The 26651-nt window shown below is 39.2% G+C and overlaps 1 protein-coding gene across 6 annotated transcripts in view; it reads left to right on the plus strand.

Annotated features, from left to right (window-relative positions):
- acacb (acetyl-CoA carboxylase beta) overlaps positions 1–26651 on the plus strand; it is a 98549-nt gene that overhangs the window by 28746 nt on the left and 43152 nt on the right. For 4 of the 6 annotated variants that reach the window (XR_007957709.1, XM_052032564.1, XM_052032562.1 and 1 more), the window contains 15 exons: positions 2436–2645; positions 4428–4598; positions 6008–6169; positions 6976–7139; positions 9586–9736; positions 11587–11690; positions 14625–14706; positions 15271–15416; positions 15517–15667; positions 17192–17326; positions 18536–18682; positions 19513–19701; positions 21218–21318; positions 23618–23706; positions 24559–24683. Coding sequence is in view for 4 of the 6 variants with exons in the window: in XM_052032564.1 (XP_051888524.1) it covers positions 2436–2645; positions 4428–4598; positions 6008–6169; positions 6976–7139; positions 9586–9736; positions 11587–11690; positions 14625–14706; positions 15271–15416; positions 15517–15667; positions 17192–17326; positions 18536–18682; positions 19513–19701; positions 21218–21318; positions 23618–23706; positions 24559–24683 (2127 nt within the window). In the remaining 2 variants the exon portion in view is untranslated. Of the gene's footprint in view, positions 1–2435; positions 2646–4427; positions 4599–6007; positions 6170–6975; positions 7140–9585; positions 9737–11586; positions 11691–14624; positions 14707–15270; positions 15417–15516; positions 15668–17191; positions 17327–18535; positions 18683–19512; positions 19702–21108; positions 21319–23617; positions 23707–24558; positions 24684–26651 lie in introns of those variants that run through there. The other 2 variants (XR_007957710.1, XM_052032566.1) reach the window with 2 other exon arrangements.

A 26651-nucleotide genomic window follows, 5' to 3' on the forward strand; every position in this document is an offset into this window, starting at 1 on the left:
ACCTTGAGTCTCAGCAAAGCCAGGCAACTCCCCAATGAGAATAACGAGAATGAAAAATTGTTACTTTACAGCATTGTTTCTATATTTCATGAAGGTCTAGTTTCAATTTGTAGTAACATCTATTTCACAGTTTAATTATCACCGATGGATTCTCAAAGCAATTCCTGATTCATAATTGTGTGGTCAATCAATCAAAACCCAGAGATTTACTCTTTCAATTAAGTTGACATTAATCTCCTTATAATTTCTTAGCATTCTCAAAGAACTTCACAGACTATTAACCATCCCTTTATGTGGCAACCTCCAAAAATTATTTAAACTGAAAACACTCCATTCTTCTGTTCTGGAATGGTGTTTTTTTAACCCTTTAACTGCTACACTATCTACCATTCTTGTATGTTTTCTAACTTCCTTTAAATTCCACCTCTGTCAAGGATTTTGGTCATAGTCCTGATTCCATTTCTTCACCTTGGGTCTAATTTTTTTTTGTGGGGGGTGATTCTATCATTCAACTGCTTTAGGATGATTTTCTTTGTTGAAGTCACTACATAAATGTATATTTCTGCTATTATTTCGGTGTGCCTCATTCTCTTACAACATGCAAAATTCTCAGGGGACAACTTTTAATAGTGCTCGTACAACTATCTTTACACTGTTTTAGCTGAACCACCAGCTCTACAGCCTCAAAACTTATCCTTCCAGCTTGGAGGATCCTTGCATGCCCTTACAAAAGAGTTTTCCTGTGGACTTGATTAAAGTTGTTATTCAGCGACTTAGCACTGTTGACTTCCCAGACTTACCCTACAGAAGCTCTGGGATCCATGAACTCCAATTTGGTAATAGCTGATCCAAGTTCGTAAATGTTGGCAAACTATTCATCGGTGGAACATGGGTCCAGCCTTTCCAGTGGAAAGAATTGAATATCAACAAAAAAAAACTCTTTTGTTCTTTTTTTACCTACTTAGACTAGTTATCTTGAGTAAACTGGTTTTGCTTCTGCCAGCAGCCCAGCAAACTTTTTACTACTGATGTTTTGCTACCTACCAGGATAACTGATTAACTATATCTGAATGCAGATTTGAATATCTGTAGGCTCACATTATTTCCCTCACATCTTTCGATAAATATCACTGGACCACAAATTAGTAAACTCATTTGAATGCTAACCACATAATTGTGCTCCAATAATGACACAAAAAATTCTGCAGATGCTGGGCTTATCTGGAGCAATACACAAAAAGTGCTGGAGGAACTCAGCAGGTCAGTCGACGTCGACGTTAAATAAACAGTCGATGTTTTGGGCCGAGACCTTCATCAGGACTGGAAAGGAAGAGGGCAGAAGCCAGAATAAGAAGGTGGGGGGAGGGGGAGGAGCACACGTAGGCAGGTGATAGGTGAGTTCAGGGGATAGGCGAGTCCAGGTGAGAGGGGGAAGGTAGGTGGGTGGGGGAGGGGGGACGGAAGATGTAATAAGCTGAGAAGTGATAGGTAGAAGACGCAAAGGGCTGAAGAAGGAGGAATCCAGTAGGAGAGGGCAGTGGACCATGGAATAAAGTATAAAATAAGATCTCTTTATTAGTCACATGTGCATCGAAACATGTAGTGAAATGCATCTCTGTGTAGAGTGTTCTGGGGGCAGCCCGCAAGTGTCGCCATGCTTCCGGTGCCAACATAGCATGCCCACAACTTCCTAACCCATATGTCTTTGGAATGTGGGAGGAAACCGGAGCAATCGGAGGAAACCCATGCAGATACGGGGAGAACGTACAAACTCCTTACAGACAGTGGCCGGAATTGAACACGGGTTGCTGGCGCTGTAAAGCATTACGCTAACTGCTAGGGGAGGGAAGGAGAGGAGATGGGCAGCTCATCAAGGTGGGGGAAGGGAGCCATAGGAATAAGGGAAGACAAAGGAGAGGGGGGGAGTGGGAAGAAACAGAAGGGGTGGGGTTACCGGAAGTTAGAGAAATCGATGATGAGGCCATCAGGTTGGAGACTCCCAAGGTGGAATATGAGGTGTTGTTCTTCCAACCTGCATCTGGCTTCAGCGTGGCAGTACTGTCCTCTTCCTTTCCAGTCCTGATGAAGGGTCTCAGCCCAAAACGTCGACTGTTTATTTCCCTCCATGGATGCCGCCTGACCTGCTGAGTTCCTCCAGCACTTGTTGTGAAGTGCTCCTTGTTCAAATTTTCTCTCCTTTCCTCCATAATGTACAAAGTGTATGTAGTTCTGTTCATGAGTGCAGCAGTTTGGGTACCTTACTCAAGTAAATGAACCCAGGTAAAGATTGCTTACACCAAGTAACGGAACTATTCCTTGTAGGAGTTGTGCTGCATTCTGACCTTAAATAATCATCTTGTAATGGTGCTGAAATAAACTATGGCAAGGATTGAATATCTTTAAACTGGAATCATTCCATGTTTCTCATTCTCTAGGTTCAGACTGAGGTTCCTGGCTCTCCGATTTTCATCATGCAAATGGCCCAGCATGCACGGCACCTGGAAGTACAAATTCTAGCAGACCAATATGGTAATGCAATCTCGTTGTTTGGACGTGACTGTTCCATTCAACGCAGGCACCAGAAAATCATTGAGGAAGCCCCTGCAACTATTGCCCCTCAGTCGGTGATTGAGTATATGGAACAGGTGAATGGCATTTTGGGAAGGGAGTTGGCGGATCTCCACTCCAATCATTTTACAACAGTAAATTTTGCAGTGATGTCTTTAGAGGTTATAGTTAATAAGTAAACAGTTCTGTAACGCCGGTTCTCAGTATACCTTGAGAACAGATCATTACCCTCAATATTGTGGTGCTTGGATACTCTGGTAAATTCATTTTTTTGAACATTGTCCAAGCTTTTGTAGTTAGTAGCAAATAATCAGTGCTAGTTCTTCTTTCCATAATTGGCTACAGGCTTTCCACTGGGCCTTTGAACTACACGCTTTGTCAATTATTTACAAGGGATCTAGGACACTTTTAAAATGAGCAATCAGCTGTTTATGTACTGAACCAATCAGACTGAAGAAGAGGCATGCAATCTAAATCACAGGATGTGTAAATTGGAATACGATCACAATTAATTTGATGCCAGATCAAGTACATAGAGTGAAAACAGGCAAAAAGTGATCAGAAGCAACACAAACATGATATATATTTTTTAAAAATCTCTAAGAATTAAAATCTGAAGGAGTGAGATTCCATACTTGTAAATGAAAATCACAAAATGCAGATGCTGGAAATCTGAAACAAAAACAGAAAAAAACTGGAAACACTAATCAGGTTGGGCAGCATCCGTAGGAAGAGAAACAGTTTAACATCTCAGGTCTAAGACCCTTCATCAGAACAGCTGAAGAGGGAAAAAAATATCATTTAAAGTTGTAGAGAAGGTGGGGGGATGGATGGATAGGACAAAGGAATATCTACAATAGGTTGAGGCTAGGATTTCTGTCAGGATGAGTTGTTAGTAGGATAGTTAAAGGGTGACAAAGAAGTATGACATGTTGCAAATAGCAGGTGTGCTAATAGAGAGGGTGAGAAAAACTGAGCCAATATCATAAATGACTGACTTCCCGGAGAAGTGACCAGTTCTGATATAGATAGAGAAAGCAGGTTATCAGAAGTTGGAGAATTTGCTATTGCTTCCAACTTTTCTTCAACTTCTGATAACTCGTGTTCTCTATGTCAGAAAAGGTCGTTACTGCTCTAAGTTACCTGTCAGTGATAATGGCTCAGATTTTTTCCTTCTTCCATTTGCACACCCTGAGCAGCTCTTTGCAACACACTTGTTAGTCACCCTTTAACTGCCCCCACTAGTAACTCATCCTCACAGTAGACCTAATCTCAACAGCTGATACAACAGCAGCATTGAAATATTCAATGGGCAGAGAGCTAATATTATTGAGATGCAAAGTGATTGGGTCCAGATAGATTAGAACTAAATGTATTGGTATTGGTTTATTATTGTCACTTGTACCGAGGTACAGTGAAAAGCTTGTCTTACAAACCTAGACACAAGAGACTGCAGATACTGGAAACTGGAGCAAAAAACAAGCTGCTGGAGGAATTCAGCAGGTAAGGCAGCATCTGTAGAGGGAACTGGACAGTTGATGTTTCTGGTCAGGACCTTCATCTGGATGCCCAGATTAGAACTAAAGGTTATCAGGTAAAACAGTAAATGAGCAATGGGAGGCATTCAAAGAGGAGAATGTTCAGGTACAGACTATGTGCTAAAAAAGTAAACTGTATGCAGTGCAGTGGGGAAAATGTAGGGAGTGGGATTATCTAGAACTTCCTCCAAGAGTTGACAGATACAAGAAACTGAATGGTCTTCTGTTCTGCTGCATCTTTCTGTGATTCCAAGAAATATTTAACGATTTACTAGGATCACTAAATTAAAGCTGATATTTTTCTAACTCATGGTTTTCCAGTATGCAGTGCGAATTGCCAAAATGGTTGCATATGTCAGTGCAGGAACTGTAGAATACCTCTACAGTCCAGATGGCACTTTCTACTTCCTGGAACTCAATCCTCGCCTACAAGTGGAGCATCCCTGCACAGAGATGATAGCAGATGTCAACTTGCCTGCTGCCCAGTTACAGGTATCATCTGGAACAAGTTAAAATGCAACTTTTGGGTCTATGATGTTGGTCACGAGCATTGGAAATTATATTGTGGAATCTAAAATGTTCAATTCTCTGAACACCAGTTTAATGAATCACTAATATATGGCCACATATTTTAAGATATAAAAAAATGAAAGAATATGTGTGCTAAACAATACAATGGTTTTGTTGTACATAATTGTGGTGTCAGACAGGCCAGGTACAATGTAGGCAAGTAGAAAAACAAAGCACATTCTGTTCTGCTTTCACCAATGTGCTAATTCTGAAGAATAATCTCCTGAACCAGTGTAATATTTTGTTTTTCTGTTTCCCATTTTCTTACATCTCACGTTAACTGCTGCTGGGTTTTGGCAACTGGAAACTCAAGATTACCTATGCACTAAAGAAGTGACCTGAATGAAGGTCACTTTAATTCTCCATCCCACTTCCACCCTTATCTCTGTCTTTGGCCTCTTACGCTGTTCTAGAAAAGCCCAACACAAGTTTGAGGAATAGTGCCTCATCTTTCAACATACTATAGCCTTAGTATTTAACATACTATAGCCTTAGTATTTAACATTACATTAAACAATTTCAGATAACCGGGCTTTCCAATTTGTATCAAAAACTAGTTACTTCTGATGAAAGATCAACAACATGTAGTATTAACTCAGTTTCTCTAAGGTCCCATGGACAATGGTTTCATCTTTCTCTCCTTGCTGCCTGACCTCTGTTTCCAGCATTCTTAGTCTGTATTTCAGATTTCCTGTTAGTGTTTTGTATTTCATAGCTTCAACATTATTTTTTGTTTCTTTCTTTCTCCTCCTCTGTTTTCGTCAATCTCCTATTTACACTGACTGCAGACAGACCAGTTATGATTAACAAACCCCCACCACCCTCTCTCAGCCAGCACCACCACCACTTGTGCCATTCATTCACAGTCGTTCCCTTCACCCTTCCTCCCACATTCCATCTTAAAACAGGTTTGATTTTTAACTTTTATTAGTTCTGATAAGATATCATCAATCTGAAGCATTTCCTGGTTCTTATTCCATCGATGTTACCTCATCTGCCGAACATTTCAGTCATTTTCTGTTTTTATTTCAAGTTTCTCCAATTTGTTGAAATCTTAACAGTTGTATATTGGGTCGATAATGAAATATGTTGAGATTGCGTAAAGTTGTTTCATTTCCAGTGGAAAAGTAACAGTTGTAAAATTGGTTTGGGATGAATTTGAATATACATCTTTGATATGAAAAAGTGGTTAAGTTTCATTGTTTAACGTTACCTGAACTAAACTACTGCTATAGCTGTTTTCAGGTTTGAGAAGTTAAAACAGAAACAATGAAAATGCCTGAGACTTGGTGCAACTTTGAGTTACTAATTCTTTTTGTGTTGCTGTTGAGGTCGCTATGGGGATTCCCTTGCACCGAATTAAGGATGTCCGAGTTCTGTATGGAGAATCTCCTTGGGCTGACTCACCAATCAACTTTGAGGAGCCAGTAAATACTCCAAGGCCCAGAGGTCATGTTATTGCTGCCAGGATCACAAGTGAAAACCCTGATGAGGTACAACTTAAGTGCATTTTTTTTAATCCATCTGTAATTATTTTTTTAATGTGAACTTTTTCTTTTAAACTCTTTACAGCCAAGTGTTCCATTAATCTTTTTATAATCATTCTAATACTTCGCCCTAGAAATGAAAGAAACTTAAAAGTGTCATTCAAGATGCAAGTTACATATCCATTGCTTTGTCACATGTTTAAAGTTGGGGAAGGTGGCCCTTCTTGACTGATACTCATGAAGATACAGATCTGTTCACTGGCTTCCCCTCACCAATGTGGTTATTATGATTGATTTGTTCTCTTAATTACTTAGTGTAAATGATAATCCAGAAGACTCAAAGAGTTTGCTGCAAGTTTACTGTTATTGATACTTCATCTCAGCCACTTTGTGCTGCGGCCAATATTCATCCCTCTGAAAGTTAAACAGCTTCTTGTAGGCCATTAGCTGAAACCTCTTCTACCCCAAGACATGACTGAGCCAAAGTAATGATACCTGAAGAAATAAGTAACTTAGAACAACTGCATCAGCATCAGTAAGGCAGTGAACTAGTATTAAAGTACAGATAGAAGATGACCAGTAGCCCAAAATTCGATGTTAACAGATTCTTTTATTTTTTCTGGAAATACTGTGGATTAGCATCTGCCTCTTGACTGAAAAATCTGTCGACTGGGATTTGACAGCTCTCATTGAAAATGGATCAATAATAGAATACCTCGATGAAATTTTCATATTCTGCTTGACAGTGGTAAATGATCATCCCCAAAATAACTGCATCTTGTAACTTTCCTTTCCTCTTTTCTCTCATCCAGGGATTTAAGCCTAGCTCAGGAACAGTCCAGGAGTTGAACTTCCGTAGCAATAAAAATGTCTGGGGATACTTCAGTGTGGCAGCAGCCGGCGGGCTGCATGAGTTTGCTGATTCCCAGTTTGGCCACTGTTTCTCCTGGGGAGAAAACCGTGAGGAAGCTATCTCGTTAGTACCAATTATATTATACTGTTATTCAGTTACATCGAGAGCATGTGCAAAGATGTTTTCCATTTAAGCCATGTATATATTGATGTTGAACATGGAAGTTATTCTCATTATTGCTTGAAGTGACTTCTGTATACTGCAGTTAATGGACTGGAGTGTACAAGGAAGAAGTTGGTTGAATTTTGTCCACCACAGGTGTTAAGGGATACAGCATTTGCCTGTTTTACTTGTCCAGTGTTTATCTTGCAGTTCAAGGATTGTTTTTTCCCCCTTTTTCCTTTTTTGAACATACAAACATTCAGAGTTAGAACCAGCGGTAGACCACTCAGACACTCATGTTTGTTTGCTCTGATATTTTTAAGATCCTGGTTGATTTGGCACGGTAGCATAGCGGTTAGCGCTACGCTATTACAGTGCCAGCGATCGGGGTTCGATCCCCGTCACTGTCTGTAACGAGTTTGTGCGTTCTCCCGTGTCTGCGTGGGTTTCCTCCGGGTGCTCCGGTTTCCTCCCACATTCTAAAGACGTATGGGTAGGTTAATTTGGGGGTTTAAAATGGGCTGCGCGGACTCGTTGGGCCGGAAGGTCCTGTTACCACACTGTAAATAAAATTTTAAAAAAAATTAAAATCTCAATTTCACATTCCAGACAACCTGCCATAATGTTTAACCCCTCCCCCCTTGTTTAAAAAAGAATACATCTATTTCTGCCTTAAAAATATTTAAAGGCTTTGCTTCCAATAGCTTTTGAGGAAGGGAGTTCCAAAGGCTTATGGCCCCCTGCGAAAAAGAAAAAAAGTCACATTATCTCTATCTTAAACGGATAAACCCTTATTTTTAAACAATAACCACTAATTCTAGATTTCCCAGAAGAGAAAACATTTTCCTCACATCCACCCTGTCTAAGTCCCTCAGGTTCTAATATGTTTCGATTGAGTTTTCTGTTACCCTTTCAAATTTCAGTGGATGTAATCTTACCCTGTCAGTCTTTCCTCATGAGAGAACCCATCCATTACAGATATTAGTTTAGTAAACTTTCTCTGAACTGCTATCAATGCATTAATATCTTTTCTTAAACAACGAAACTAATAGTGTACGTAAGATAAGATATCTTTATTAGTCACACGTACATTGAAACACACAGTGAACTACATCTTTTGCGTAGAGTGTGCTGGGGGCAGCCCGCAAGTGTCGCCACACTTCCAGCGCCAAAATAGCATGCCCACAACTTCCTAACCCGTACGCCTTTGGGATATGGGAGGAAACCAGAGCACCCGGAGGCAACCCGTGCAGACATGGGGAGAGCGTACAAACTCCTTACAGACAGCGGCCGGAATTGAACCCAGGTCACTGGCGCTGTAAAACGTTGTGCTAACCGCTACACTACTGTGCCTGCCCTATAGTACTCCAGATGAGGTCTTGCTAATGCCTTGTATAACTGAAACATAACCTTTAACTCTTCTGCTTTCATTCAACCCTTTCTATGATTAACAAGCCCATCTCATCTTCTCTTTAGCATGTTGAACCCTTGGTATTCATGATTAAGTTCAATGATTTCAGACCATCATCCTCTCCTATGTGTCAAAGTTGGTCAATTCTAATGTCAGGTGATCCACTGCAACAGTGACTTTGTTTTATTTACTCTGCAGATGCTACCAGATCTGCTGGCCATTTATAGAACAATTTCTTTAGCTTGAATTCTCTAGCAGCTATTGTGTTTTGCATCTCATAGTTTCAAGCTTTTTTTCCCCCATTGTCCTCGTTCATTCCCTGCTATTTACATTGCCCTATGGAGAATTAACAAACATTCATCACTCTCTGAGGTGGCACCAACAGCATTTGTGTCACCTGGACAACCTTGGTCTGTAGCCTATCACAGACATTATCTGGGTTCTCTACAACCCCCCTGCACTCACCCCCTTCCTTTTCTCTGTAACTTATAACAAACTTCTTTTCCCACTTTCCCAATCCATGTAGAATGCTGGAAGTAGGTGCTGTGAAAACAGTTGCATTTGTGCGAGTGGACCTTCACAAAAGCACAATGACAAACAAAGGATAATAATAACAACGAGGAGGAATAAAATGGAGTAGGCAATAGAAGTTGGTCTGATGTAAAATGAGCTAGGTTTACCCCATTTCATACAGGCCTTTACATTTGGCAGAATGAGTCCTTAGTTGATAGTCATTAGGTTTTCCCATGGGATGGAGGGACAATGTACCAAGTTATTACAATACTCAGTCCCTTTGATTGTAAGACTCCCCCTTAGTCAGCATCTTGATTATATAGTGAGATCATAACACTGGGACAAGGATGATTGCGACTTAAAAGTATAAATAACCTGAACAGATCAGTTTTGGGCATTTGGAGGAACTAAAATAAACCTCCTATCAAGGAATTAGTAGTACAATGCAATTTGATGTGGTATTGATTCTAACTTTCCTCTTAGGAATATGGTTTTAGCTCTTAAAGAACTCTCAATCCGAGGGGACTTTAGAACTACAGTTGAGTATTTGATAAAGCTTCTGGAAACGGAGAGTTTTCAATGTAACACCATTGATACTAGCTGGCTTGACCACCTCATTGCAGACAAAATTCAGGTAATGATATCACATGATTTGTGGATGTGAGTGAGAAAATGAAATTTGGGAAAGTTGGATAAGATTCAGTCTCCGTCAGTTTTTATAAGCATTGGATGCTAGCTTAAATTCAAGTTAATTCATAATAAGGTACAAATAAATGTGTATTAGCGTGGAAAAAAGGGGGGGGGGCAAGAGAATTGAATGCATGCATTGAATTCATGTGATGCATTTACATCCTTTGGGCATCCCAAAGTGTGTTACTGCCAATTAAATACCTTTGAAATGTGATTATTAATTTAATATAAGATACACAGCTGTCCATTGCACATAACATGGCCCCATGTCCAGTTAACATGATTTTTAGTGCCATTTCTTTTAAATAAATATTAAATAAATAGATAACTATTGACAGGACACTGAAGATAACTCCCTTACTCCTCATATCCATTTGAGAGGGCAGACACCTTCTCAAAACATAGTTCCTCTTATACTGTAATAGTACCCTGGAGTGTTTGTCTGGATTTTTGTACCCAGGTCTATGGAGTGCAGCTTGATCTCATCACCTTTTGACTTAGAGGCATGGTGTTACCAACTGAGCTGCAGCTTATGAACTGCATTCTCCATAAACATAGAAGGTCAACACTGCAAGCTGCAACATGTACTTGGATAATGTATCATTGCATATTGTAAAGGAATTGGCCCAAATGGAGTTATCCTGATCTTGGTTGTACATTAAGAGAGGTTGCCAAGGAAATTGTGAGAGAGACCCTGGCACAAACATGGGAAAATCAGAGAATAAATCAACCCAGCTTGATCTACAGACTATGAAAATAAAAAAAAGCACAAATGCTGAAAATTGGAGATAAAAACAGAAAACATTCAGTAGGTTAGGCAGCATTTGCAGAAAGAGAAACAGAGTTAATGTTTCATTTTGAAAGACCCTTTATCAAAACTGAGAAAGCAAACAAGTTTGTTTTAAACTGCAGAGAGGGTGGGCTTGGGATGGATAGAACAATGGAATATTGTTCTGATGATGAGGACAGGTTTGCATGGTGATAAAAAGCTGATGAAGCTTTCTGGTTGATAGAGTAATGTGGGAAGTTAGAGAGAAAGAAAACAAAGGGACACGTAAAAGCTGTGAAATACAGGTCAGAGCTGTAGGGAAATTCCCAGCAGATTAGGCATTTTCAGTTGAGAGAGAATGTCTAAGTAGATATTACAGATGTAGAACTGGCCAGTTCTGATACAAACAGAGAAAGTGAATGCTCAAGATTGCTGAATTCGACAATGCGTCTCAAAGGCTGCAACATATCCGGATGCAAAATGAGGTGGTGTTCCTCAAGTTTACATTGAGCCTTGTTATAGTAGTGTGGGAAGCCAGTGTCAGTAGACAGGTTAGTGTGGGAGTGGTTTGGTGAATTAAGTTGAGAAGTAACTGGAAGCTCAGGGTCGCACTGTGACTGAAAGAAGGTCACCCAATCTGTGTTTGACCAGATGTTTGAAAGAAAATTTCCTCCAGAAACTGATTCTTGATTCACACAGATTGGAATGAGAATTCATTGGGAATAAGCCTCCAATAAAAAAACACAGTTTACTGGTTTAGTAGTATCTAATTCAAGTACCACGTGAGGGAAATGGAAGCATTACTGGCATACCAGAGAATGCTCTTCTGAGATTGTAGATAAAGTCATTTTTGAACAGAAAGGAGGTAATTCACTCTCACTTTGATACTCTTGATCCACTAGCAGGTGCTAGAAGTGTGTTTGATTGCCTCAGGAACAAAAATCAGCACATTACTATGCATAATTTTATGTAATGAATAATACTAATTTTTACCAAGGAAATAATTTATGTCTTAATTTTTCTAGGCAGAGAGGCCAGATACAATACTTGGAGTGATATGTGGTGCTTTACATGTGGCAGATTCAGCCTTTCAAACAAGCATGACCAATTTCCTGCACTCTCTGGAAAGGTAAGTTTTTGAGGAATGAGAAGATTTTGTAGGTCAGGTAGATGAGTGGAAATCCCATTGATAAATACAGAGCAGTAATGTGGAAAAACCGAGCAATTCAGGGCATGAATATCCCAGGGAAGACTTCTTTAAAAGGGCATATACTGCATACATTAATTGTAATTCCCAGGGTTGGAAGTAACTGGAATAAAAGCAAACCTGCTTGTCACTGTTGAACTTTGATATTTGTTATAGCTTCTTTTGACCATCGTTCCCCTAATACGCAATCAATTTCCTTGTTCTTTTTAAAAGTTGTATTGCATCATTTATGCAAGTGGCCCAAATAACTTGTGCAAATTTCACAATCATATTGCATAATGTATTGCAACATACTATTTATTTTTGAGAAGCAGATAATCTATTTTTTAAACAAGAGGCCAAGAAGTGCTTTGCAAAAATAATGGGTTGAGAATTGACCTATTACTTTTAAATTTTGCAATACTTTGGTAGGGATGCTGCAGTAGCCTTCTGAAATCAAAATGAATCACTTCTTTCAGTAACATGTCCTTCTTGAAAAGTACCACCACAGCCCTCAGCCACATAGAATGGCGCAATAGTGGAGCATTGTAGAGAGGGGTATCAGTTGTTACAGTTCCCATTCAATGGGCAGTAATGAAATCCTACTTTATTGCTAATCTATACATTTTTCTAATGGTAAAACATCGTGGGCCGAAGGGCCTGTTCCTGTGCTGTACTATGTTCTCAGAAAACAGGGGCTGTCACAATTCTGTGAAGATTTGATCATCTCAATTCCCTTGAAAAATTGAAAGACACATGTTCAGGAATGCTGCTGGTTGGCCTTGTATTGATAATGTGGAGACATATGGGCACTTAGCAGTGCAGTCCTGCTAGAACCCATCCCACCACCTTGACTGAGGTAAGCAGACCTGGTCTAAGTTACCACATCAGAGTCTGCTGCAAAGTAACCACTGGCTTGAGTTTTAGGAACTGGCTACTGCGAGGCAGCCTTGGGAACCTTTGTCGCAGCACACTATTGCATTAAAATTGTTGACGGTCTCTTTCTGTAGACAGTTTATTATTTTCTTTATGGAACCCATGAAACATCTAGACAAACAGTCTAATTTCATTGACTCCCACAAGTGTAATGTATGAAGATCGATTGATAGAAATATAGCCACAAGCAACTATCTTATCAATTAAACGAGTTATTCAATTAATGTTTAGCTAATGTCTGCCATCATTAACCTTACATGCACAATAATACTCAATGTACAGATATATATGTAATTACACCTTAATCATACAACTAATCACAATAGTAACCTTTATTGAGGTGATTGGTGATCACAGATATCCCTTGCAACCATGGTTTATGGTGCCATTAAGGCATATAGACACAAATGAATGCAAAGATTCATGAGAATGAAAGAATTTTAAAAGAGCAGAGAACTTGAAATCTAATTTTCAGCATCCAGATTAATCTACTGGACCCAACAGGTTCAGAGTTATTGAGTCTTGATTAATATCATTATGCAGAATGGATTGCTACTCCTGAAACTGAAAGAATCAAGAAACACCTGGAAAAAGTTTCTCCACCTCATGTAAGGACTGGTGTGCAATTCAGAAAGGAAGAGATAAACTTTTAGGAAAGGAAATTGAACAAGACACCCATTAACTAATACTCAAAGGAAGCCAAATTAATTAAAAGTCCTCCTACATCTCCAGCCTTTCTGGTCATTCATGAGTAATGGCGAATATGTTGCCACTTGACCTGGGCAGGACACGTGTTCAGGTGTGCCACTTTTTCCTGTTGCTCTGGTTAGTGGTAGAGCCCTGTGGACAGGCAGTAATGCAGTCATGCAGCAAGTTCATGAACAAGACATGACATTGTCCCCAGATCTCAACTCATTTGCTTTGCGGTTGGTCTTGTACTGCTATAGGGTAGAAGCTGGAAGTGAGTTGCCTGTATGTCTTCCCATTTAGGAATGACGTGAGGTGACAGATGAGAAGTGAAAATGTCCAATCTTTTGTTTTAATTGGAGTGTGATTCCCCAGTCCATTCTAGGTTAGCTTGAGGAGATAATCCTATCATTTTATCAGCATCAGCATGTTGCATCTGCTCTGAGAGAGTGTCAGTATTTGGATTTTAATCTGTTCTTACTGACAATAGATTCTTAGAAAATCTTTCTCTTTAAAGAATTGAGATTATGGTACCCTGAGTATCCTACCTCTCTGCCTTTCTTGGAAGGAAGAGATCAAAGCAAATAAGAAATTATAAGAATAATGTAAGATTACTAATTATAAGAATTATAACTGTAGAAAGTATCCTGAAGGGTTGCGTGGTATGGCAACTATTCTGCCCTGGATTGATGGAACCTGCAGAGAGCGGTACGCACTGCCCAGTCCATCAGAGGCTCATCACTTCCTTCCATCCAGTCCGTCTTCACGGTGCATTGCACCAGGAAGGTAACAGTATCATCAAGGATGCCTGCTACCCTGGCCCTTCCGTTTTCTATCTTCTACCTTCAAGGAGAGGATACAGGAGCTTGAAAGCCCGGATGACCAGACTCAAAGAACAGCTTCTTCCCCACTGCTATCAGACTTCTGAACCAATCACCTCTTCACATCCCTTTCCCGATGGTACTGCCACGTTCTCGAACCCTTAATTTTACCTCTTCCATTGTTGTCACTTTAGTATTTCTTTTTGCACTACTTCAGTTTGCACTGCTAGTCCTTGTACCATTCAGTTGTTTTGCGCTAGTTGCTGCATTTATTGTTGTATTTGTTATTACCATGTATGCTGTTTACTCTGTGAGCTTCGCACGAGCAAGGAATTTCACTGCACCCTAGTTTATATGACAATAACCTAATCTGAATCTAAAAGAAATGTCCCTTTAACTTGAGAATGCTTTTTTTTCTTTCCCTCATTAACAGAGGTCAGGTTCTCCCTGCCAGCAGCCTGCTAAATACAGTGAATGTGCAGCTCATTTATGAAGAAACTAAATATTCCTTACAGGTAGGGGAAATAGTGAAAATTTTCCTGTTTCATCTCAATTCATTGTTCACCCATTACTGAACATCTCTATATATAGTTGCTTTTAGGTTCTTATTTAAAGAATAATCGTGTTTGAATGAATTATGGAGTTTGACTACTCAAGGAAGCTGATTAATGATTGGTTAAGTGCCAAGGTGTTTCACCTCATAACTCCAAAAACTTTCACATTGTTTTTAATTATTGATCACTTTTTAGTGTGGGCTTGTGTTCAATGGGAACCACACCATGAATGCAACAGCCTGATGACTTTGCCAGGCAGCAGGAAGGACATTTTATCCTACAGCCTAAGGCTGGGTTTGAGAGGAGCTTCCTGGTGTGAACAGTTTACAGAGCTTATCAAAACATACCAGTAATTTCATTATTTTACTGTACACGGCCACTGTCCAGTTTTGGATTTGATAAAGTATAGCATCCTGTCAGGATGACTATGGCCAGTTCTCCATGTTTACCCTTGCCCTTGACTTTAGAACAATTATCTTTGTTGCTCTATGAATTTTTTTTCATGTTTTTTTATCCTTTATACAGGTGGCCCGTCAGTCACAGACTCTCTATGTTGTTATTATGAATGACTCTCACATTGAGATTGATGTTCACCGGTTAAGTGATGGAGGCCTCTTACTGTCCTATGATGGCAACAGTTACACTACCTACATGAAAGAGGAGATAGACAAGTAAGAGTTCTCCTTAGTAATGCATTGATGCAAAAATTGTTAAGTTGCCTGAAAGTTCTTCTTCATATTTACATAAGCAATTGTTTCAATGTACTGGCAGATATCGGATCACTATTGGTAACAAGACTTGTGTGTTTGAAAAGGAGAAGGATCCGACTGTGCTGCGGTCTCCCTCTGCTGGCAAACTTCTGCAGTACCTTGTTGAAGATGGAGGCCATGTCTTTGCAGGGCACTGCTATGCAGAGATTGAGGTATGCTGATTTGGTGGCCATTTATTTTCTCTCTCAAAGTCGTTTAACCCTCAACTAGCTGAGCATTTATTTCGTACTTCACTGGTCCTGAGACCTTTCAGGCCACAGGCTCAATTCATTGCCACAGACGGCTGTGGAGGCCAAATCATTGGGTATACTTAAAGCGGAGGTTGATAGGTTCTTGAATAGTAAGGGCATCAAAGGTGACAGGGAGAAGGCAGGAGAATGGGATTGAGAGGGAAGAATAAATCAGCCATGATTAAATGGAGGAGCAGAGTCGAAGAACCGAATGGCCCAATTCTGCTCCTATTTGGCCTTCTCTTCCACTCACAGGGCCCAGTTCCTGTGTTCCCTTCTACTCACCATGGCCCCAGTTCCTGTGTTCCCTTTAAATTCACCTGGTTCTGTTTCTCATGCTCCCTATAAGCTTATCAGGTTCCCTAGAAAATTAATTTTTCTACAGTCTAACATCTTAACAAAAAATGAATCAAAAGTATAGAACATAGAACATAACAGCACAGTACAGGCCCATGGTCCCACGATGTTGTGCTGACCTTTTAACCTACTCTAAGATCAATCTAACTATTCTCTCCACATACCCCTCCATTTTTCTATCATCCATGTGCCTATCTAAGAGTCTACTAAATGTCCCTAATGTATCTGCCTCTACCAGCACCCCTGGCAGTGGGTTCCATACACCCACCACTCTCTTGTAAAAAACTTACCTCTGATATCCCCTCTGTACAATATTACAAGTGTGTTCTAACCAGGTTTTATAGAGCTGCAACATTAACTTGCAGCTCTTGAACTCAGTCCCCCGACTAGTGAGGACCAACACTCCATACACCTTCTTAACAACCCTATCAACTTGCGTGGCAACTTTGAGGGACCTATGAACTCCCTCACAATTTTCCTGTCACCCATCCGCATTAGAGGTAATTTACGTCAGCCAATTAACCTACCAACTATGATATCTTTGGGATGTGGGAAGAAACTGGAACAATCACATATTCACATAGAGGACGTGTAGTTCCATGCAACCAGCACCTCAGATCAGAACTGAACCCCAGTTGCTGGAACTGTGTGGCAACAGCACTATCTACTGTCCTATTGTGCTGCCCTACATGGGACTGTAATGGGATTTGAGTTACAGAACCATCATGAGTGAAGGATGAACATTTATTGCAGCCTGATGCCCTCACCGTTCCCATGTCCTACGTTTCATGTCAGGTAGTTCAACACCGTTGCAAATAGTCTATTTTGTTTGTACAAGCCTTACTTTCACGTAGAGAAGATCCTTATGTGACTGTCAGTTAGTGGTCTTTGAAATAATTTATTAATTCTTTTAATAATTAGGCCCTCTAAAATACTGTTCATGTTCTGGCACTAGAGCGAGGAAAGGGACTTTGAGTAAGAAGATTCCTCTTAACTTTATAAAAGAGTGGGGGGCCTTGTGAATCTTTCAGTAGTTGATGACATTGTATGAAGTTCTTCTAACCTCTGACCTGACTTGTTTCCACACAGGTGATGAAAATGGTCATGGCGCTGACTGTGGAGGAGTCAGGATGTGTGCACTATGTAAAGAGACCAGGTGCCTGTCTGGAGCAGGGCTGCACTGTAGCTAAAATGGAATTAGATGATCCTACGAAACTTCATCCAGTGAGTTCTCTTCTATCTGCTTAAATTGGTTTGCACTTAATTTGTTGAAGACTTTCAGTATATGAAAAAAGTTGCATTTTAAAAGTGTAAAGCTGGAGAAGATGAGAAATAGAAGCAGGATTAGGCCTTTGCTTACTGATGTTAGCTGTACATGTTGATTGTTCCCTCTCTGTCACATAGTGGGATCACACATGTTGCTCTCCAATCATTCCATAATCCATAGAATTTCAGAAGATGATAATTTGAGCATTCACTATCTCCAAAGTCATATCTTTCAAATTTCTAGGATGTAGGTCATCTGGTCCTTGGGATTTATCTGCTTTTAGTCTCATCAGCTTTGCTCATACTGTTTCTTTCACTTACTCACTTCAGTTCTTGCTTCTCGCCAGACTGCTAGGGAAGAGTCTGCAGTGAAGTGACAACTTTAACTATATTTACATTCTACTATTCTTTTCAAAATGCATTTAGGTCATTTAACATTATAGTCTTCCAGACACTTTTAAGAAAGAAGAATCTGAGCGAGTAGGTTCTATTTTGCTCAAAGTATTTTACTGTGTTAAGAGGGAGGCTGGATTCTTCCAAATTAAAACAAGTCAAATTTCCTGCCACAAATGAAGGTGTTTTTTTATTTGTTATTCATTTCCTTTCCTGTTTCCTGTTCTCTTTCCTTTTCCTTCCCATTGTTCCTTCTTTTCTTCTGCTGCACTTCCTACCCACTGCTCTGGTGACATAACTGATGAGAGGGGCCCAGTGCTGTTGTATGACAGGGACCCCTAAACATAGAATCATAACATGACTGAGTACGGAAGGTGTCCAATCCACCTATCATGACTTTGCCAGATTTTTAAAATAAATCCAAGGAATCATTGGAATCTACAGCACAGAAGAAGGATATTATGGACATCGCGACCCTATTCCTTCAATCTTTCCCTGTAGCCACATATTTCTTTTCCTTTTGGGTATTTTACCAATTTATTTATCATTGAATCTGCTGTTAGGCAGTGCACTCCAGATAACAATAACCCATTACATGTATAAAAACAAGCTTCCTTATATAGCTTATGGTTCTTTTGCCAACTAATGATCTCCCTGAACCCAGGAAAAAGACACTATTAACAAAGTATGAGAATAATGCATTCTTTTAGCTGTTAATGTTGACTTGAAGATATAATAACAGGTGTTATTCCTGTTCTGCACCTCATTCTCTAGGCCCAGTTATACACAGGCATCTTTGAACCACAGCAGTTGCTAACCATTGTTGGTGAGAAACTACACCAGGTCTTCCATAGTATGCTGGAGAACCTGATCAATATCATGAATGGTTACTGCTTGCCTGAGCCCTTCTTCAGCAATAAGGTGAGTAATCGAGTTACAACACAATCTCTCCCATTTCCCACTGTGTGATCATTGTAAATATAACTCAAGTTAGATAAATGGAAGGATTAGGCTGTTTGTTACTTGTTGTATTTTGCAGGTAGATATAAACAAATAAAATTTAGAGTTGCTGTAATTTTTACATTATGTTGAACTGTGTCATATCAACCCTTACTAATATGTTTGGATTTATTTTCTCCCCTATATGCCCTCAGTAATAAATTATGCATCTGATCATTTTTCTTGTGCAGCAGATACTTTTTCATAATCATGTATGGCATAAGCATTCAAAGCACACCGTAAAACTCACCAACTCGTGACCATTCGCTTCCTGCTGACTGAAACATTATAAATTGACTGCATCTGAACCAACTACACACTCCCTTCCCCTCCATTGTCTCTCCCCTCAACTCATTCCAGATAAAAACCTTCAGGGTTTTTATGCTGCTTGTATTATATTACACATTCTACTAGCAGTGCAATTTTCCTTGAACTCCCGTAAACCCCCGTTGACACTTATTTCTCAGCTTTTGGAAACACTGAAGTCCATCTTGTGACCATTCCTTTAATCTCCCTCCTCTTTAGCATTCCATGGTTCTGCATTCATTCCTGTATTTCCATTGTGAGTGCCTTGGGATATTTACTTATATTGAAATGATCAGTTGTTGATTACTTGCAAACTACTTTGTACCAAGAGAGTTCTAATATCATTGCAATGACTGGTTGTCTGTGCCCTATTATTTTAAACCTACTTTAAGGAATACTTGTGCTAACTTGTCTCTTTCAATTTTCCTTTCCCATGTCCACTATAGGTTCAAAAATGGATCACAAAGCTGATGGCAACTCTCAGAGACCCTTCCCTGCCCCTTCTTGAGTTGCAAGATATTATGACCAGTGTCTCAGGTAGAATCCCTGTGAGTGTGGAGAAGGCCATTCGGAAAGTGATAGCTCAGTATGCAAGTAACATCACTTCTGTACTCTGTCAGTTCCCAAGTCAACAGGTAAGCTAGGTCTTGGCACTGAATGAGTTGTGTTGTTTTGAGAAAACTCTGAAATATATTGGATTGTCAGAAAAACACATGCTAAAAAAAGCAGCTATGCACAAGTACATGTATGCACAGATGCAATGAAAAATTACTTGCAGCAACATCACAGGCACATGGCATCATATAAGTAGCATTCATAAGAAGAAAATAAATTAATCATAAATTAAACAATTTTTATAAAAAAGAACACAAAAAACAAAGTCTGTTTTAAAGTTTTTATAATTTTTAAAGTTCAAATTCATTTCAGGAATAAATACATCTTCAAAATAAGAATAAATTGGCCCAGTTGCTCCATTTTGAACCAGAGTTGGTTTATAGATTGGTGGTGATTGAAGAGTGAGCTAAGCTTTGAGGTTGCAGGTTTGAGTGTTTTTCACGCCTCCCAATGATGGCCTGTAATGTTTCCTGTGTACCTGGTTTTAGGCTACAATATCTGTCTTTAGTCCATTGTACTTAGCAGGTGGTAATGCTTCTTTGAATACTGGATTATTTTCTGACACAGGAGGCATTTAAGCTTCACAGTGGCTATGTGCTGGTTACTTCTATTAATGGCTTTTTGGGCAGATGTGCATGTTACAGATACATAGCTGAGAACAAGGTATTACCTGTTATTTCCTCATGTTCTTCATCATTTTATTATGGGCCCAGTCTACCAATTGTGGTCATCAGGACTCCATAGTGGTGGTGGGACAACTAGTGCTGCTCTTTGAATTCCACGCAGAGTGAAACCTTCACCCCAATTCTTCTCAGAGCTTTCTCTAAGTGAGGCATAACATGCACAAATACTAGTTTATCTCTTGACAATGGGAATGTGAGAGGTAATCACTAGTTTTCTTTCAACTTGTTTGAGACTTGGTCAGAAAGTGGGGGAAAGGCAGGTGAGATTTATGTTGAGGACTCCCCAATCTCACTCCAACAGGCTGTGTATATTTATACCCCGCTTCTGGTGGATATATCCTGCTGATAGGGCAGGACTACTGAGGGCTGGTAATTTATGAGTTTGAAATGTATCAGTATGTGTTAAATTGCTGCTTAATCAATCTTGGGATGTCTTTTCCATTTTGGTCACCAGCCCCCAAATGTTGATTTGGTGAACTCCATAAGATCAGCAGATTGTAATTGAATTGGTCTTCATTTTGTAAGGTTCCTGGATCTTACAGATAAGGCTTGCCCGGTATTTCTCACTATCATTGAATTTGAGGGAACTACAGAGGGCATTGAAAACCATTTACTTATTAAGGAACAGGATGATTGGATCCCTTCCTTGATAGATATCAGTGAATAATTTTGTTTGCTTAACGTTTATTTTCTGTTACAAATGTATATGTTATTGGACTTATTGTTTTCCATTGTACAACTTAGCTTTGGTGGGAAATGAATTCAATTTCTGGATGGTCAATTCAGTGCAATCTAACCAGGATGTGATACCAACCGTTTTTCCTGCTCCACCGACATTTTTCTTAAATTTAAGATTGCAGACATCCTGGATAGCCATGCTGCCACCCTTCAGCGGAAAGCAGACAGGGAAGTCTTCTTTATGAACACGCAGAGTGTTGTCCAGTTGGTGCAACGGTGAGTAATTAATCCTGTGTAAATTTTTAAGGGATTACAAAGAATCAGTCTCCTGTGAAGATTTAGTAACTCTAACAAACTGCTTGAATTTGACATCATCTGAACCATTTAAATTAGCCACTTCTACTGTGGCATTATAGTTCATAGATGCCTTCTGAATTCTTTGGTTAGATTCTAGCTTGCAACTCATTCCCAAATTTCTTAGTATGTTTTTGTAGCTCATCTCTGAAAGAGCTGTTTAAAAAGTAGTCTATGATCTGGTACACAGCTGCTAATCTCATCTGTTGTTTGCCAACTTTTTGCTCTTGCTGTTATGTATAGTATTCCTGGAGGTCATTTTTGAAGTTTGCTACCAATATCACCTCTGTTGAAGTTGATGCTTTTATAATTTACTTTTTGATGGCTGAATTATATTCTTGATGAATGAAGTAACATCTCATGTAGTATTTTGTTAAGCAGGGTAAACTGATCACTACTATGTGTGGACGTAATACCCAGTCCCACCCCTATTCCCTGTTAATGGTGTTTGCTGTTCTTTGAAGACTGCAAACTCAAATCTTGTTTTTTCAGATTTGCTTTCCATTTGGTGTTTTACCTAAAAATTATTTGAAATATTTAAAATGATTATTGCATCTCATCTTGTCAAATTTAGTATGGAGCATGTTGCTTGAAATATAATGTAATGGAATAGGAGGATTTAGACAAGTGGTGGAGGAGGCTTTTAGAAATTTCAAATCTCGTTATATTAGCTTTCAGAGATCTAGAAACTGAACAGAAACAATATAGTGGTGAAATGATTCTCAGGATTTAGTTAATTTTATGCAAAGTATGGTAAATAACACCAATCAAAATGCAAAATACAGCAGATGCTGAAAATCTGAAATAAAAACAGAAAATGGTGGAAATGCAGCATGATATGTACAACAGTTGTAATTTCAATCCCACTCAGGCCCTTTTCCCTCACTACTTTTCTCAGTACATTGATGACTCTTTGTTCTGCTTCCTGTTCTTGTAAGTGAAATCATCTTTGACTCATCCATCAAATTACTTAATCATCAGCTGCAAAAATACATACATTTGGTGGTAAATTATAGACTGGAAACTAAAAGCTGTATACCTGCTAAAAAACTTAAGTGCCAACCTCACATCTCACAAAGTATCCAGCAATGACTAAAGGTTGATGTAATTTACTCTATTAAAAACAGAAAATGTTGGAAACACTCAACAGATGCACAACAGCATCTTTGAGGAAAGAAACAGGGCAAATGTGATCATAATGTGATAATTCCTTCCCTTTCTCAACTTTTCTGTTTCCATCTCAGGGAAATGGTTCATGACCAATATCATTACAAGAAGTTCCACTCCCACTGTTATGTTGACTATATCTACTTTCACCCTGCTTCCCATGAAGAATCCATTCTATTTTCCCAGTTCTTCTGGCTCCGTCATATCTGTTCTGATGACCAATACTGTTGAGATGCCCTTCCTTTTTCCTAAACTGTGGTTTCCCTTCCACCATCCCTTCCATTTCTCACACTTCTGCTCTCACCCCTCATTCTTCCATCCAGGGTAGAGACAGGATTCTCTATTTCCTCATCTTCCAACCCACCAGCAACTAATGAAAGATGATCAACCTGTAACATTAATTCCATTCTCTCACCACAGATACTGCTTGACCCGCTGACTATCTCCACGATTCTTTTTTATCTCAGATTTCCAACAACTGCAGTGCTTTGTCTCTCATACATCCAACCGTTGTTTCCTCACTGTTCTCATTCACCCTCTTCTATTTATATCTCCAGACAAATCAGCTGCGATTAACAAGCCATCACCACACTCTCTCACTAGCAACACACCTCTTGTGTCATTTAGACTCTTGGTTTCCACCTTGAAACAGACGTTCCCTTTGTTACCTCCAACCCTCCCCCTTTTCTGCAGGGCTAAATTTGTTCGATTCCTAACTTTTCCTCATCCTGATAAAAGATGATCACATTAGCTCTGTTTCTTTCCTCAAAGATGCTGTTGTGCATCTGTTGAGTATTTCCAACATTTTCTGTTTTTAATAGAGTAAATTACATCAATCTTTAGTCTTTGCTGGATACTTTGTGAGCTGTAAGGTTGGTACTTAAGTTTTTTAGCAGGTATACAGCTTTTAGTTTCCAGTCTATAATTTACCACCAAATTTATGTATTTTTGCAGCTGATAATTAAGTTTTTTGATGGATGATCTGTGACTGACTGATGACAGGTTACCAGCGCTATAAGAAATATAAATTAGTTTGGTTCTTTTTCTATTGTAGTTATCGAAGTGGAATCCGTGGCCACACGAAGTCAGTTGTCCTAGGCCTGTTGAGGAGGTATCTGAATGTTGAAACACAGTTCCAGCAAGGTAAAAAAAATAAGTTACATTAAATTAAAACAAACTTCTTTTGACTTCTCAGATCTGAGTAGGTGAACGTACAATGTACTGCCTACTGAAACCTATTGAAGTCCAGCCTGAATATATTTGTATTTTGTTTTAACTGAAAAATATGCTGTAGGTGCTATTCCGATGCATTTGCCTTCCTTTCCCCCAAATGACAAAGCTCAATTCTGCCAGGAGTTAAAGACCAATAAATACTTACTGATTTCACTTTGTTGAATGCTGCCAGCATTCACTGATGACATCATATATTATCAACATTTTTAATGTGTCAATTTATGCACATTAAAATTTGTTGAGATTTATGTCCTTTTTCATTTCCCCTTTCCAATGATGGGTGATTCTTTAGTGTAAGGTGAACAGGAAATGCCACGTTAGCAGTTTTGCTGCTATTACTTTGCAGCAGGACCATGTGAGCTGCATGATAACAAGTGGGATGAATTTAAGTAACATTAATATCTGCACTTGCTGATGCTTTTACCTTACTGAGTTGTTCAACCTTGACAATCATCTTGTGTGTTAAAGTCACACCTTAGCACACTTCAAACATTATAGAAAAGAATGAAGTGGAGATTGGGGTAATACTCTTGGGTATCCTGTACCTGGCAGATGTTCAACAGGCTTTTTCCTGAAGAAAATTAGACCCATTTTAGGAGAGTAAAGCATAACATCAACACAAAAACTCAGTATGGGTTAGGAAAATGCTTTTAGACTTCAAATGGTTCACCATCCCCTTCCCAAAGTATTGTTCTCAAATCATGTAACTTGATTTCCTTTTGCTGAACAATAATCTAGAGTTTACAAAACCTCATGTTCCAGCTCATTATGACAAATGTGTGATCAACCTGAGGGAACAGTTCAAACCCAACATGACACCGGTGCTTGACTGCATCTTCTCTCATGCGCAGGTGGCCAAGAAAAACGTCCTGGTCATCATGTTAATTGTGAGTACTCTAAAATGAGCAATTTGATTACCAATCTATCCACAACCTTGGTTCTGCATTGCAGATTCCCTGATCAAGAGAAGCAAATGCCTCCTGGTCTAAACACTGTAAATTGATTTTTGAAGTTAACGTTCACTAAAATCTTTTAACCCTTCTTGAAAATCTTGATAATTTTGCTAGCTGTGGCCAATAACCAGATGAACAAACCTTCTCTGAAGATTGTGTGTTTTTGCTTCTTAGAGTCATAGAGTACTACAGCATAGAAACAGGCCCTTTGGCCCAACTTGTTCATGCTGACCATGATGCCCACCAAGCCAGTCCCATTTGCCCACATTTGGCCCATATCCCCCTAAACCCCTCCTATCCATGTACTTATCCAAATGTCTTTTAAATGTTAAATGTATCTAGAATGTGTGTATAAATGTCATATCAGCAAGAAAAATTAAGTAATACTTTATTAAAGAACAGGAAAAGAAGTACCCTTTCAACAAAAGTGGTACTATGTTGCATTCTTCAGAGCATGTGATATGAACTATATCAAATTCCATTCACATTCACACTCATGTTTCCTGTGCCATTCTGTATGCTCCTCTTCCATTTTGATCAATCACGGGCCAGTAATTCCCACAGTTTAGTGAGGGTGTTACTTTATTCCAAGAACACATTGAGAACATCCTTGAATAATTTTCTTTATCTTCTTGATAAACTCTTCATTGAGAACATGCGGAAGCACAATGACATTTTTGGAAGGAGGATATACACCATCTCCCATATTACCTCCCCTCCTGCTCCATCAAGCACTTTCTGCCCGATCTGTGATAGAATCTGCATTTCTGACATCCCACCTCAAAATGCCAGAACTGGAGTAGAAGCAAGTCATCTTCAATCTAAGGAATGGTCTAAGAGCAAGATTGAATTATATACATTTCATAACTTCCTAATGAATCTCTACAATGTAGTATGTTAATGAACTATAAATGAAAGTTCCTGACCAAGGAGATACTGTTTATTCATTGTCTTTTCCAATATACATTGCTTTTTGAAGTAATTATAATTAAGATTCATTTCCATGGTGCTCATTATTTTGTAATACTACCTTAAAGTCTGTTAAATGCTCATCTGGATTTACAACAGCAGATATTGACCTCACGATCTACCTTGTTGTGACCTTGCACCTTATTGCACTGCACTTTCTGTAGCTGTGACACTTTACTCTGTACTGTTATTGTTTTTACCTGTACTACATCAATGCACTCTGTACTAACTCAATGTAACTGCACTGTGTAATGAACTGACCTGTACGATCGGTTTGCTAGAGAAGCTTTTCACTGTACCTTGGTACAAGTGACAATAATAAACCGATACCAAAACCGATACCAATACCAATACCAATTTAAAAAATATTAATGAATGGAGTCCAGACTTCATCCATTTAGACAGGGCAATTATTGGTACCTGATCCACTCTTATTGTTATTCTATCTAAGGTTGGCAAGGTCAGGACAGACTAGAGTTCGAACTATTTAGTGTGCTGTTGAGATATGGCAACACTTGGGCTGTTATTAACAAGTGTCCTACAATCATATTGTGATATACAGAAATGAGGGGAAGGGAGATGGCCTGAAATTTGTGGTGTGAGAAATAACAATGAGGCTGCCTCCAACATATGGAGCAAATGTGACAGAAACTTCTGGAGTATGCACAGGTGCCATTAAATGTCTGCATCCATGAACTGATTTCCTGTCGCTCCACTTTCTGGAGCTTAATCAAAAATTAGGTACTTAAGGCATTTACAAACTTCAGGTATTTGCAAAACTATTATTGCCAAAATATTATGGAGTCATAAAATTGTAGAGCGTAGAAACCCTTTGGCCTACTATGCCAACCATCATGCCTATTTATACTAATCCCACTTGTCTGCATTAATTTCATATCCCTCTACACCTTGCTCATTCAAATACCTCTCCAG

Source organism: Pristis pectinata, chromosome 17 (genome assembly GCF_009764475.1).
Source record: "Pristis pectinata isolate sPriPec2 chromosome 17, sPriPec2.1.pri, whole genome shotgun sequence".
Classification (NCBI taxonomy): domain Eukaryota; kingdom Metazoa; phylum Chordata; class Chondrichthyes; order Rhinopristiformes; family Pristidae; genus Pristis; species Pristis pectinata.